The 14,369-nt window shown below is 42.3% G+C and overlaps 2 protein-coding genes and 1 long non-coding RNA gene across 7 annotated transcripts in view; 1 reads left to right on the top strand and 2 right to left on the bottom strand.

The window, feature by feature from the left end:
* LOC306999438 overlaps nucleotides 1-14,369 on the bottom strand; it is a 743,560-nt gene that overhangs the window by 550,481 nt on the left and 178,710 nt on the right. The gene's annotated exons all lie outside the window — the stretch shown is intronic.
* LOC306999434 (uncharacterized protein) overlaps nucleotides 1-14,369 on the bottom strand; it is a 169,848-nt gene that overhangs the window by 79,038 nt on the left and 76,441 nt on the right. The window lies entirely within an intron of this gene.
* Nucleotides 2,060-14,369, top strand: part of LOC306999428 (sucrase-isomaltase, intestinal-like) — a 59,291-nt gene continuing 46,981 nt past the window's right edge. For 2 of the 3 annotated variants that reach the window (XM_079614089.1, XM_079614091.1), the window contains exons 1-7: nucleotides 6,001-6,403; nucleotides 6,613-6,709; nucleotides 6,813-6,894; nucleotides 8,919-9,010; nucleotides 9,090-9,210; nucleotides 9,347-9,456; nucleotides 9,542-9,693. In XM_079614089.1, coding sequence (XP_079470215.1) covers nucleotides 6,837-6,894; nucleotides 8,919-9,010; nucleotides 9,090-9,210; nucleotides 9,347-9,456; nucleotides 9,542-9,693 — 533 coding nt within the window. In that variant the 5' untranslated portion in view covers nucleotides 6,001-6,403; nucleotides 6,613-6,709; nucleotides 6,813-6,836. Of the gene's footprint in view, nucleotides 2,166-6,000; nucleotides 6,404-6,612; nucleotides 6,710-6,812; nucleotides 6,895-8,918; nucleotides 9,011-9,089; nucleotides 9,211-9,346; nucleotides 9,457-9,541; nucleotides 9,694-14,369 lie in introns of those variants that run through there. The other variant, XM_079614090.1, reaches the window with a different exon arrangement.

Below are 14,369 nucleotides of genomic sequence, written 5' to 3'. Positions count from 1 at the left end.
AGAAATACCAACATGTTGACTTTGTGTGGCTTAAGGCAGGATCTCTCAGGAGTAGCAATGTTGCCAGCTGTGCTAAACATTCTCTCAGAGCTGGTGCTTGTAGCACAAATGCACATGTATTTTTGGGCCAACTTGGCCATCAAAGGATATCTTCTTTGATTGTCATGCCACCACACCAATGGATCACAAGATGCATCAATTGCATCCTCTTGGAGGAACTTAGTCAGTTGAGTGAGTGCGGGAGCAGTAGGTTCATCCCTCCAGTGGCTTTGCTGCAGCTCTCACCACTTGTACCTTCTCCACTTTCTTCTGGTCCTAAGTCCAGTAGCTCTTGCACAAGCTGATGTTTGACATCATCCAATGCACCTGCCTCCTCCATGCTGCCACGATACCTTGGATCCAAGATGGTGGCCTTTCTAAGTAGGACATTGATTGCAGGTGAGCTGTATTTTTCAGTCAGTACCCTGCACATGTTTTGTTTAATACTGGCTGTCAGTGCAGTGTCATCAGGGCCTGGAGAGAGAAGGTCGTCTTTAATCAGTTCCAACACAGGCTTAACCGAGGACACCGTGACGTATTTTTCCCCTGAGAGGATGTCTGTGAAGTCAGCCAGTGGTTTCATTGCTGCGTTGATAGACTCCAACACAGCAACATCCTGCCAGGTTGGGTTGAGGTGGCTATGTTTTTTGTCTTCAACCAGGACACGTCTTATGGCTGGGAGTTGCTCCAGCACCCTCTCTACCATCTTCTGCTTAGTGCCCCATCGTGTGACAACATCCTGTGTGAAAGATAATATTGTTCTTGTTCATTAGTTTGTCTATCAACATTCTTAAATAAAAAAACTTCTTTTTACATGTCCATTATTTTTATTAATGCTCATATTGACCATTTAACCGTTAAACGAAAGTAAACATTTTGACCGATTATAATACTATGTTAAAGTTTGTTTGTTTTTTGCTGCATGGTAATATATATATATATATATAAGTTTTTTTTTAATAAAAACTAGACAAGCTGTGGATTAAGGTAGGCCTGCTATTTTTATTTGATGAAAAAAATTCCGTTTTTTTTCAAAGCTTCAAATTGATTCAGTGTTTTCTTTTTGTCATCATAATTTGTTAATTATTTAAGTTAATAAAATATATTTATTGTAGGCCTATATATATTTATTGTAGGCCTATAAATATTTTTATTTTTATTATAATTTTATTTTTTTTCTGTTGTCACTGTCAGAAATGCTGCAGGTGCGTGAATTTTATGTGAATCCAGGTTCTGTTGTTGTCGATCTGTTCTGCATGTTTGCACGTTATAATAAACCCGTGATTTTTATTTTTAACGGATCACAGACACGTGTCAATTTTATTTTTAACTTCATGCCAATTCAATATTATAATCTTATAATATTAACGGATAAAAATCAGATAACGAGCGGCGGTTGTCGGTCGGGAAAATTAACCGAAATGAGTATATTATATAAATATTTTATCTATGAATTAAACACCACTCACCAGTATTAGACTGTGTTGAGGGAGATTAGCCTCACTCTGTGCCTTCCTCAGGTCTCTCCTCTTAAGCCAGCTCAGGTTGAATGTGTTGACCAAACCTTTACAGAGTCCTATGGCACGCGCTGTCCGATCTTTGTTGCTGTTCAGACCATGGGACACAGCGAGATGGAGGTTGTGACCAAAGCAATTGAGCCATGGCCAGCCAAGATCCCTTATTGCAGCAACAATGTTAGCACCATTATCCGTAGTGATGCAAACTAGTTTGTGCTCATCCAGTCCCCAATCTGCTACAGCAGACTTCAGGTTTTCTCCAAGGGTGACAGCAGTATGGTTATCTGGGACATACCTGGTCTCTAAACACTTGGAGTGCAGGCTCCAGTCAGCACTTATATAGTGTATAGTCAAGCTCATATAGGGGGTCATGTTTGAACTTGACCACATATCTGTAGTGGCAGAGAAAAATTGGATGTCTTTGATCTCGTTTAGTGTGTCATCTTTAATGCTGTTGTACAGTTGTGGAATTGCCGTTTGTGACACGTATGTTCTCCCAGGCAATTCATACTGGCTGTCAAATGTTTGCAGCATTCGTCGAATACTGTCGGCTTTTCGACGATACTAAAGGGCAGCATCTCTTTGGCAATCAAGCGAACTACACTGTCGGTGAGTGCACACCATTTTGCACTGTCCTGTTTGTATTTTGTTTGTCGACTAAATGCCCCAGTTATGGTGCACTGTCGGGAAAACGAAGACGGCCCGTCTGTTGTAGCTTTTTTCTTTCCCAACTGTGAAAACTGCAACGGATGGTTGTGTTTTAGGTGCATGTGCAGGTTTGTTGTGTTACCGGTTTTAGTCGATACTGTTTTACAACAAATGCGACATACCGGCTCGCTCAGGTTAAGTGGTTCACCACGGTCATTCGGTTTGCTCCCACACTGCAGCTGTCGCGTTTGGCTTTGAAACCAATTCCATGACACAACTTGCGTGTTGCGTCTCGTCTTTTTGCTCTTCTCGGCAGTCGCCTCAAGCACTCCCGCCTTCCCACACACAAAGTCCATGTGACTGACAAGCGCCGCCTCCCCACACAAAAGACAATGCAACTGACAAGAGGGTTCACTTCTCCTACGCTAAGGAAACGCGAGAGTTGTCATTCAGTCGCGGATAAAAAAAAAGTATGCAAATGAAATTATCGCGGCTAGAAAAATTATCGAGGTCATTTTTTTTATCGTGCGATTTATCGACTATCGCGACAGGCCTACTCCAACCCAGCAACAGTGTAAAAGTAGCCCAATTCCAGGCTTGGCAACACCGAACCAAGTGTCTGTAATTGGCCTAGCAGCTTTGTGACAGCTGACAGCAGAGGTTAGTGACGAGATTTTAAAAAGAGAAATGAAGCAGGAAAGTTTATGTAACAAGGTTATTTGTTCAGGAAAGAAAGAGGTGGGAACTGGTGAACGTTTCAACACTTAAAATGAAAGTAAAAGCAGCAACCCCTCAAGGACGACTGCCACACACACATAAACAAAACATAAAGTAAATGTCCTTGCCTGGTCCTCTCTTGTCCTTCACTGTCGTCGCTCCTCCTTTTATGCTTTCAAAGCTCCTCTGTGAGAAACTCAAGACCGGTGTGGTAGGCAGATGTTCAGCTCAAGTGTCTTGAGTGTTAGCCAGCAAATAATCTAAAAAAGGGTGCCACAGTTTGTCAAAAGTCCTTAAAGAACCCGTGAGTTACAGTCTGATTTTCTACAATTTAATGCAAGTGTACTAAACAATAGTTGCAAAATGGCAGAAGCTGCGTTTGTTTGAAACACGAGAGAGCGAATCCATGATACTGGATGGTATAATTAAATAACTACACAAAATATTGTGTACAGTTTTTGTCTTGCCTCCACCCAGGTCCACCGCAGGCGGCCCATCCAGGCTGCCATCCAGGGGGTAAATGTAAGAACAAGCAGCCCTGAAATGGGCTACCCAGAGATGGAGTCGCTAGCTCATCTGTACCATCAGACTTGGCAATAAAATCGGTTCGTCTGACGTCCCCTACCCGCTTGGACCTGTGAGTTTTGAATCGCAGCTGGGATTGCTCCATATGAGGCCGCATCAGCACTGTATTCACGGCCCAATCCCAAAATGGGCGAGGGAGACCGGTACACGCCCGGTTTCCAGAAGCATCTGAGGGCTCTTCATTGAATTCACATCCCAGACGTGCCCAATCTTGCAAGCTCTCACTACAGACTGCACTTCCAAGAGAATGGAGACTCCATCCCCGCTCGGTCCAACTGATTTGGAGACGCTTCTGTGTTGCACAGGTAAACCTGATTGCCTCTCCGGACATTTCGCATTGCCAGTTGTTTTACTCCCTAACCGAGGGGCCCCCTTTACATATTTGGTCACAAATATGCGTTTCCCCCAGTAAGCCAACTCGCACAGACACTATGCAAGGTTTGGGAGGACGAGGAGCATGTCTTGCTAGCTTTTGGCCCAACCGGACTTGGTTCCCAGAACTCATGTTCCTTATGACAGCCCCTCCCTAGTGCATTCCTCTGAGGAAGGACCTGCTTTCTCAGAGACGGGACACCCTATGGCACCCACGTCTAGACCTCTGGAAACTCCACGTCTGGTCTCTGGATGGGATGCGGAGGACTTTGGTGGTCCACCCCAAGCGGTGGTAGACACCATCACTTCGCTAGAGCCCCCTCTACGAGGCACCTCTATGCGTTGAAGTGGAAATGTTCGTTGAGTGGTGCTCTACCCACCGTGCTTCCTGCAGCACTGGTTGGAGCGAAGGCTATCTCCCTCCACCCTAAAAGTGTATGTTGCCCCTATTGTTGCACATCACGATGCAGTTGAAGGTGAGTCTATAGGACAGCATGGCCTGATTGTCAGGTTCCTGAGGGGTGCGAGAAGGTTAAATCCTCCTCACCCTCACTTTATACCCTCTTGGGACTTGTCTCTAGTGCTTACGGCATTGCAGAGATCCTGCGTTGAACCTCTGCAGTCAGTTGAGTTAAAAATCCTGTCTGTGAAGACAGACACCATACAAACAACGGCTTGGTTGCATTGGCTTACATCAAGAGGGTAGGGGAACTGGAAGCATTTTCTGTAGAAAAATCGTGCCTGTAATTTGGGCCAGCCAACTAACATATTATCCTAAAACTCTGGCACAGATATGTGCCCAAGGTTCCCACCACTTCCTTCAGGGACCAGGTGGTGAACCTGCAACTGCTGCCCCCGGATGAGGCAGACCCAGCTCTAGCTTTACTCTGTCCCGTCCACGCTTTGCACCTGTATGTGGACCAAACGCAGAGCTTCAGGACCTCAGACCAACTCTCCGTCTGTTGCAGAGGCCAGCAGAAGGCAGAGGCTGTCACCAAGCAGAGGCTAGCCCACTGGATAGTGGATGCTATCGCCCTGGCGTATCAAACCCAAGGCATGCCTTGCCTGCTTGGGTTGAGAGCTCACCCTTCTAAAAGTGTTGCTTCCTCCTGGGTGTTGGCACATGACGCCTCGCTGGCAGATATATGTAGAACTACGGGCTGGGCGACACCCAACAGGTTTGCTAGATTTTATAGCCTTCATGTTGAGCCGGTATCCTCCCATGTACTCGCCCCAAGTGACCAGTAGCGCAGGGAAGCCGCTCAATGTCGGCTTACTGCGCCATTCCACTCCTATGGACCGGATACGTGCACTTATTTTCTCCAGTTCCTCCGTCACCCTCGGCAGTCAGACGTGGCAGAGCGTCTGACGCCAGGCCGGTTTGCTATGACCACATTTATAACCACTTGGATTGAAATAATCAAATTAAACAATAACGCATATAAATGTAATTTTTTACAAGAAATTATATATTATACTCTTTTACGTCTGACCAACAATGCCGTTGGTGAACGAGTAAAATGTGACTCAACAATATTCAATCGGCTTCTTCAGGTACTGGATGGTATGAAATAAATTAATTTGAACACTTTTGTACACTTGTCAAAGTTTTTTTTAAACTACATTTCTTTCATTTAACGTTCAGCTTACATCTCTTCTCCTCTGTCATGCTGAACTCTCTTCTATCTATCTATCTATCTATCTATTTATTACGCACTCTACGGACACGCAGGGCGCATGATGACGAAGAGTTTTCAGCCTTCATTGCGCCGCTGTGACGCAAACAGCCTTCGCTAGATGCAGCCTTTGAATTGGGATGTCTTTAAGTTATTCCGCTTGTTAACAGCAGGTGTTCATCAGTGTCTGAAATTACTCTTTATTCACTGTCAAGTGGACTATATTATTAAACTAATGTAGGGAATAGTGAATGAGGGTATAGGGTGTGATTTGGGACAGTTTCTGAGTGTCAATTTTGAGCACTGTTAATTCACGATATATTCCTGCAGGCTATTTTCTCAAAAACTGTTAATATTACCCAGAATGCATTTTTTTCTAAATGGTATGTTACTGTCAGAATTTGGCAGGGTTTTTTTTACAGCAAGTTTTTACTATGCATATTTGCTGATGACAGCAACAATCCTCCATTCATTCAAGGTGACTCTGACATATTCAAGGTAATTTTGATTCCAGCAACTGCTCATGTTCTCTTTCTCACATGCTGTTTACACAATGCTGTTTACACAATGCTATCACATTTGTGAAAATGCTTAAATAAAAGGTTCATAGTTTCACAGAAAGTACATAGTTTCAGCTTTAGAATTAGAAAATTTTCATTGGAATTATGTTATCCACATAATACTGACTGAAACAAAAAATAAAAAAATTAACATGAATCTCAGAATTCATATGTGTTTTCTCACTTTTCTTCCAATGACAGCAGCACTCAAGTCCACATGTTTGTGTAAAACCTGATGAGCATGTTCTCCAGCATGATTTCAGATGATCCAAAGAGCATCTTATGAAGGGTGTGAGAAATGTATAAACCATGCACATAAAACATGTACTGATGCAATTACAAAATTACACTACTGAATAGATGAATAATATCTATTCATCTATTCAGTATACATACCAAGAACACACATAAAACAGCATTAATCCACATCATAATAATGGTACAAGTATTATAAGAGATAGAGTGGGTACAAACTATACAAAAATATTGTTTGTACAGGAAGTGAGAACATGAGCAGGTGCTGGATGGTACTGATAAACAAACTCCCCTCCAATATATAAAAGGATAAACCAGGGCCCCACAACGAGTCGTCCAGGTATTGACATACTGAACTGGTTTGTGTCACAAAAATACATAATTGAACCATGTAAACTTTGTAATAATTTTTTATGTATAATTCTGTTTTAAATTCAATACAGAGTTCCAGTTTTCTTTGAGAAACAATGGCAGTCCTGACTGTCTACCTGTCTCTCTGTCTTCTCGTAGCTTTGACTGCTTCAGGTAAGACCATTATTCCATTTTTCACATCATAACTGTTATTTTACCATGAATTGTAGCACACCTGGGACACTGTAATGACTAATCAAAAGCCAGGAATGGAATGATCTAATACACTATATGCATGCACTAAAGTAAACCTGAATTTGCCTCTTAATTATTATGATAATATTAAGATTATCACACAATATTATTTCAATATAACAATAAAACAACAAAAATTATATCATTATATCAGCTAAAGTTATTTAGTTATTATACATTTATTTATATTATTATTTTTGACAATAAAATACATCAACAAATATGCCTAATCTGTAGTATATTATTATTAGCAGCAGCAGCAGCAGTAGTAGTAGTAGTGCAGCTATTGTTCCTTTTATTCTATTAAAAAGTTTGTATGAACATTTGATGTTGATGTTAGTTCTTCATTTCAGAATTTGTTGTGTACCATTTTACATTCCCTATGTTAATGTGATTTATGCAAAGCTGTCCAATATGGCTATATCTAGCCTATAATAATAAGTTATTTATATCATTATGCACATTAATGGCCATATTTATTTGATGCAAATGAAAACAACAATGTGTGTGATAGACATACAGTCTGTTCCATAGAAGAGATACACAACCAATGTCATCTAGAGCACATCTGAGATGAGCGTGCCCATCAACCCGATACCACCGTACCTCAACTACCGCTTTCTGGGCAAGGAGAACTGTGGCGCGCCGTGCAAACCCAAACAAATTCTCACTTGGTTCCTTGCGGCCGGGATGAAATCGGGTCACGAGGCCATTGACGCAAATTCGCAATATTTCCATCTCGCAGTGTGGGCAGTGGCAGCCATCAAGACCATCAGCATCCTGGCAGCGGATCAAGTGGATGTAGATTATCTCAATGGCGTTTGCTTTGTGGGGATTCAACAGCGTGGAAGCGCTCGTTCATCCTGCCGCCGCTGTTCATTGGAACCTCGTTCCTCCTGGCGGGCTTTGTGTCTCTGTTCCGCATCAGGACCATCATGAAGCACGACGACACCAAGATGGAGAAGCTGGAGAAGCTGATGGTGATCAGTGTCCTCTACAGGATTCTGGCCACCATCGTTAGCATGTGTTATTACTTCTACGAACAGGTCTTTCGGGATCAGTGGGAACAGACACGGAACATGGTGCCGTGTACCGGATACAACCCGCAGATGAACCCGGACTTCACGGTGTTCATGATCAAATACCTAATGACCCTGATCATGGTTCTGTACAACAGAACAATCTTTGTTCAGTGATGGTTCATTTTTGTTGTAAAAATGTTTATTCATTTAGTTCATTTAAATATATATAAACAGACAGACGCTCTGGAGAAAACCGTGATGTCATCGCCCAGCTCAGTTCAGTTCTCATATAATGGTGTCAATGCAGGCAGATCAATAATAATGTTGAATATTAAGTGTCCCCAACTAAGCAACCCAAAAGTTAAAGGCGACAGTGGCAAGGAACCAAAACACCATCAGGTGACAGAATGGGGGACCAGTTCTCCTCTGACCAACGAACGAACAGTGTATGATTATGATTCAGCCAGCATTACAGGTCAGATTGGATTGGAACATTCAGAATATTTATCCAGTTCCATCTGGTTGAAGATCGGAGTCATCACGCTGGTATAGGGACGGGTTTGTTGAGGATCAGTGCCACTAATGTTGTATGGCAGTAAGCCAGTGTTTGATTACTAGAAATTGTACAACAGTTAAGGGTTTAAGGAATGTTTTAAGATTAAGTTCAGGAATGTGATTAAAGACATAAAGTTTAAATAAATCAGATATTGGACTTTTACATTTGCCATGCAACATGTAGTATTAATATAATTGAATTACTGTGTGATCACAAGTGCATTTTATTTGTTTTTAGCAAAGAAACTGCCATAAATTATTATCTCGCTCTCTCTCTCTCTCGCTCTCTCTCTCTCGCTCTCTCTCTCTTTTTTATCTTTTAAATTATATCACAGTGGTCATTTGTCCCTTCGTCCCCAACTTCAGATCCAGGATCAGATGGGGACATTGTTCCAGAATGTCCCAACATTCCACATGGCGAGAGAGTGGACTGTTTCCCAGATCCCGACGCTTCCCAGGTAAACTGCAGTGGATATGGCCTGCATTCCACACAAACCCCCAGCATGCTTTGCTAAAGCTTACTATGCGTTCTTACAGCAAAAGTGTTTGGAAAGAGCTTGCTGTTGGAGTCCCGTGAGTGAGGCTAACGTCCCCTGGTGCTTCTTTTCCAAACACCACGGCTACAGCGTGGTCAGCGAAAGCAAGCCTAACAGCACACGTGAGTTCAGCCTCAACCCAGATGTTGTACAAATGATCTACTTTCCATTGTTCTTTGAAAAGTTTGTATTCGACCATGTAGCAAGTAGATCAAACAATTCGCCAAGACCTCATGGAAAATGTTTGTTTTGCTGTAGATATTGAGGCCAAGCTGACAAGAATGGATGCTCCATCTCTATTTGGAGCTGATATTAAAGAGTTGACCTTCCATGCTGAAATGCAGACAGAAAACCGTCTTCGATTTAAGGTCTGTTTAAAAACTGACGCAAATAGGAGAGTCATCGTGTCAATGTAAAGACAAATTTAATGGCATGCAATGTTCTCTTTGTCAGATCACTGATACAAAGCAAGCCAGGTTTGAGGTTCCTCATGAGCATGTGCAAGCACCTTCCATCCCTCCCACCGGACCCCTAAATTATAGACTGGAGCTGATCCAGAAGCCCTTTGGACTCAAAGTTTGGAGAACATCTCCTGAAAAACTCTTGTGAGTGGGGAACTCTTCCTTTTCACACACAGAGCATACACTATTTTGCCAAAAGTATTGGGACACCCCTCATTGATTGCAGGTGTACCAATCACTTATATGGCCACAGTTGTGTAAAATCAAGCACCTAGGCATGCAGACTGCTTCTCCAAACATTTGTGAAAGAATGGGTCGCTCTCAGGAGCTCAGTGAAGTCAAGTGTGGTACCGTGATAGATTGCCACAATGCCACCTGTGCAATAAGGCCACATAAAATCACAGAGCGGGGTCAGCGCACACTGAGGCATACAGTGCGCAGAAGTCGCCAACTTTCTGTAGAGTCTATAGCTCCAGACCTCCAAACTTTGTGTGGTCTTCAGATTAGCTCAGGAACAGCGAGTTTGGTGTGGAGGAACTTGACTGGTCTGACATCAACCCGATCGACCTTTGGGATGAATTATAAGATAAGATATACTTTATTGTCCCCGAATTGTTTTGGACTCCGTTCCGCAGCTTTACAGAGACAACACAAAATATAAAATTACAAAGAATAAACATCTCTCAACACATCCTCTCACAAAACATCCTCTCATATACATTAGAAAGGTACGTATAGTAGACACATTAACGCCTTCCTTTGGCACTTTTAAAAATTACAACCTTTATTAGTTACAATTTAGTTAATAATTACAACCGTTATTAGTTACAGCTCACATATTGCAAATTATTAACAGTATACATAATGCACACCCCGATAGCCTACAAATTGCACAGATGACACATTCCACATAACCTAACATATAGAACAATTAGCGCGGAGACAGCGAACCAAGCCTTCTCGTCCAACATCAGTGCCTGACCTCACAAATGCGCTTCTAGAAGAATGGTCAACAATTCCCATAAACACACTCCTAAATCTTGTGGAAAGCCTTCCCAGAAGAGTTGAAGCTGTAATAGCTGTAAAGGGTGGACCAACTCCATAATAACCCCCACGGATAAGGAATGGGATGTCATTAAAGTTCATGTGCATGTAAAGGCAGACGTCCCAAAACTTTTGGCAATATAGTGTATGTTGACTCTTTGTGAGTTTAGTGCATTGCAGCACAGAATCATTTTAGAGTGTTTCTTTGACTAAACGAGGGACAATCACAGCACTAAAAAGACAGAAATTAGAGGCATGAATAGAAGCAATGCAAACAAGATTTTTGTAAAGCAGTCAGTCTTCGTCTCGCTGTCTACATGATATTGATGGAAATTGCTTTGTTTCCTTTTGCCATTGTCTGCCGTCATGTTTGTTTTTGTGCACTGCTGAAAAATGACAGGCAGGTAAAGAGTAAGTCCTGATTCCTAGTTCTTACGTGTTCAAATCTAATTTCTATCAGGCCTGCTTCGTGCATGTTGCAATTGTCACATAAGCAATGCGTATTCATTTCGTGGCTTTTTAAAAGAGATATTAAAGAAAGCAGTGGACCGCTGCTTATTGGAAGCATATGCAACAGTTTGCATCAATCTTTTTGCTGATGAAATTATGTTCAACCAACTAACTAGATTGAGTTAGAGGAATTTAATAATTTGTAGCATAAACAGTTGATTACTCCTTAAAAAACTTAAGTTGGCCCTGGAATCAATTAATCTGATCTATTTCAGTTAACATCAACAGTTAGCATTGCACATGCTAATGTAACTTGTTTAGCATGTGAACTCTTTTAAATGTCAAACATATCAGCATTAAATAAAAATGTTCTTGGCAGGTTTTCATGACATTCACCCACAAACTGAACTGAGTAAACTTCCTCTCTACAACACCTCTTCCTCTCTTGCTTGGTCAGGTTTTTTTTTTTTTTTCCAACTTTTTTTATTGAGTAGATTTTATTTTAAAGGTGACAATTGTATAATTAACAATAAACATAACAAAATGGGACCGAGATGACACCTGTACTGTACCCGATCCCCTCCCCACCCAACCCATGAACTAACCCACCACAGGCCCATAAACGAAGACAGACATACAGACCCATGCATACCAACAGACATTCACCAATACAGGCACGTACAAAAAAAAATAAATAAAAAAATAATAATAATAAATTATATATATATATATGTACATACATACACATACTAAAATAATAAACAAGAATAAGTAGAAAAAGAGAGAGAAAATATATATATATATACACACACATAATAATAAAAAATAAATTAAAAAAATAATGAAAATATAAATGAAATAAAATAAATAATAATAATATTAATAATAATACTTAGAGCATTAAGTCATTAAGAAGTTAAAAAATAAAATGTAGGGATTCAGACCTCCAAATCAGGGGACAGGTTGAGGGAGTTAACATGCCTCAGGAACGGGTTCCACGTGCTCATAAATGCTGAGGTAGAGCCTTTCAAAGAGGATCTGAGCTTTTCCAATTTCAGATTGTCAAGCACTTCTTTAATCCAACGATCATGTGTGGGGGGGTAGGGAAGCTTCCAGTTGAGCAAAATCAGCCTTCGGGCTAGCAATGATGTAAATGCCAGGACCCGCTCCAGCGCAACAGGGAGGTCAATGTCGTGGGAAATGCCAAAAATGACTAACAAAGGGCTGGGAGGGATAGTGTGTTCGTAAGCTTTACTCAAGGTGTCAAAAAAATTAATCCAAAAAGTTGTCAGTTTAGGGCAGGACCAGAACATATGCGTATGATTGGCAGGGGACTGGTTACACCTGTTACAGGCGTCTCGGACATTAGGGTATATTTTGGACAATTTTGCATTTGTGTAATGAACTCTATGAAGGATCTTACACTGAATTAGACCATGACGGGCGCAAATGGAAGAAGAATGAACCATAACCTGAGCATGGTCCCATTGTTCGTCCGTAATAGCCATGTTCAATTCGCCCTCCCACGCAGCTTTTGAAAGGGCACCAGGGTATGCAGAGGTCGATCCTAGTGACTCGTACAATACAGAAATGCATTTTCTACGATTGGGGTCTGTTGCTAAGAGGGAGTCAGTCAGGGTTTCGGGGGGGCAGTTTGGAAATTGGGGAAATGTCTTCTTAACAAAGTCTCTAATCTGAAAAAAGCGGAAGAGGTGTGATTTTGGCAAGTTGTAAAGAGAGGAGAGCTCTGTGAATGATGCAAATATGCCATTCTTGTATAGGTCCTTAACGCTAATGATACCATTACTATGCCAGGCCCTGAATGCCAAGTCTGATTTTGAGGGGGTAAAGACATGATTTTGGAGCAGCGGTGTCAGGATGGAGGGGCCCTGTAAACCTAGGCACTTCCTAATCTGACTCCGGATCTTCAGCGAGAGGGATACAATCGGGCACAAGCCTGCAGGTCCTGAAGGCAAAGGAAGTTGGGAGCATAGGACCGACCGCAACGGAAAGCGTGCGCTTGATCGCTCCAAGTGTACCCAAGCAGGAGGTGAGGCATCCCCACCCATCCAGTATAAAAGTTTTTGTATGTTAGCTGCCCAATAGTATCGTCTAAAGTTGGGGAGGGCCAGGCCCCCCTCGGACTTAGGGGACTGTAAGATCGTTTTGCGGATCCTGGCAGGTTTGCCGCCCCACAGAAATTTGGATATTGCTGTATCCAGCTTGTCGAAAAAAGATTTGGGAATAAGTACCGGGATGTGCTGGAACAGATAGAGGAATTTGGGGAGGATAACCATCTTAATCAAATTTGCCCGGCCTACGAGGGAGAGTGGTAGGACCGCCCATCGGTCGAAATCACTTACAGTTTTTGCGACCAGAGGCACAAAATTTTTGCGGAACAAGTCAGACACGGCCGTTGTAATATGAACCCCCAAGTAGTTAAATCCGTCGTTACTCCACCTAAATGCCGATAGTGAGTGTGGGAGCTGCTTAGCCAATGAATTTATCGCCAAAAGCTCACTTTTCTGGTAGTTGAGCTTATATCCGGAGTACGTACCGAACCGTTCCAAAACATTCAAAATGACAGGGAGTGAGGTGACAGGATTAGAGATATACAGGAGCAGGTCATCCGCGTATAGTGAAACTTTATGAGTTACGCCAAAACGTGTGATGCCCTTGAAGCCTTCCTCCGCACGGAGCCAAATGGCCAGAGGTTCTATTGCTATGGCGAATAGGAGTGGAGACAGGGGACAACCCTGTCTGGTGCCTCTCCGAAGTGAGAAAGGAGGTGATAACACATCATTAGTTTGAACCGAAGCTGTCGGAGATGAGTATAACAATCTGACCCATAGAATAAAATTCCCACCTAGACCGAACCTATCCATTGCCTCGTACAGATATCCCCACTCGACCCTGTCGAATGCCTTTTCGGCATCGAGGGACACCACAATTTCCGGGATACCATTATTTGATGAGTGAATGATGTCGAGTAGCCGTCTAGTGTTATGGAAAGACTGTCGGCCCTGCATAAACCCTGTCTGATCTAACGAAATAAGAGAGGGCATTAACCGTTGAAGACGGAGTGCAAGAACCTTTGCCAGAATTTTGAGGTCTACATTGAGGAGTGAGATTGGCCTGTAACTGCCACAGAGCAAGGGGTCTTTCCCTTTCTTAGGAATTAGGGATATGGTGGCTTTAGATAGGGTATCTGGAAGGCGACGCTGATGAAAAGCCTCGTTGTACATATCTTTTAAGACTGGTGCAAGAAAATTGGAAAAGGTTTTGTAGTACTCAACAGTGAAGCCATCCTGCCCCGGGGATTTGCC

This window comes from Phoxinus phoxinus, assembly GCF_949152265.1.
Source record: "Phoxinus phoxinus genome assembly, chromosome: 5".
Classification (NCBI taxonomy): domain Eukaryota; kingdom Metazoa; phylum Chordata; class Actinopteri; order Cypriniformes; family Leuciscidae; genus Phoxinus; species Phoxinus phoxinus.
Note: the sequence above shows the minus strand (reverse complement) of the source record. Positions and strands in the feature narration are given on the sequence as shown.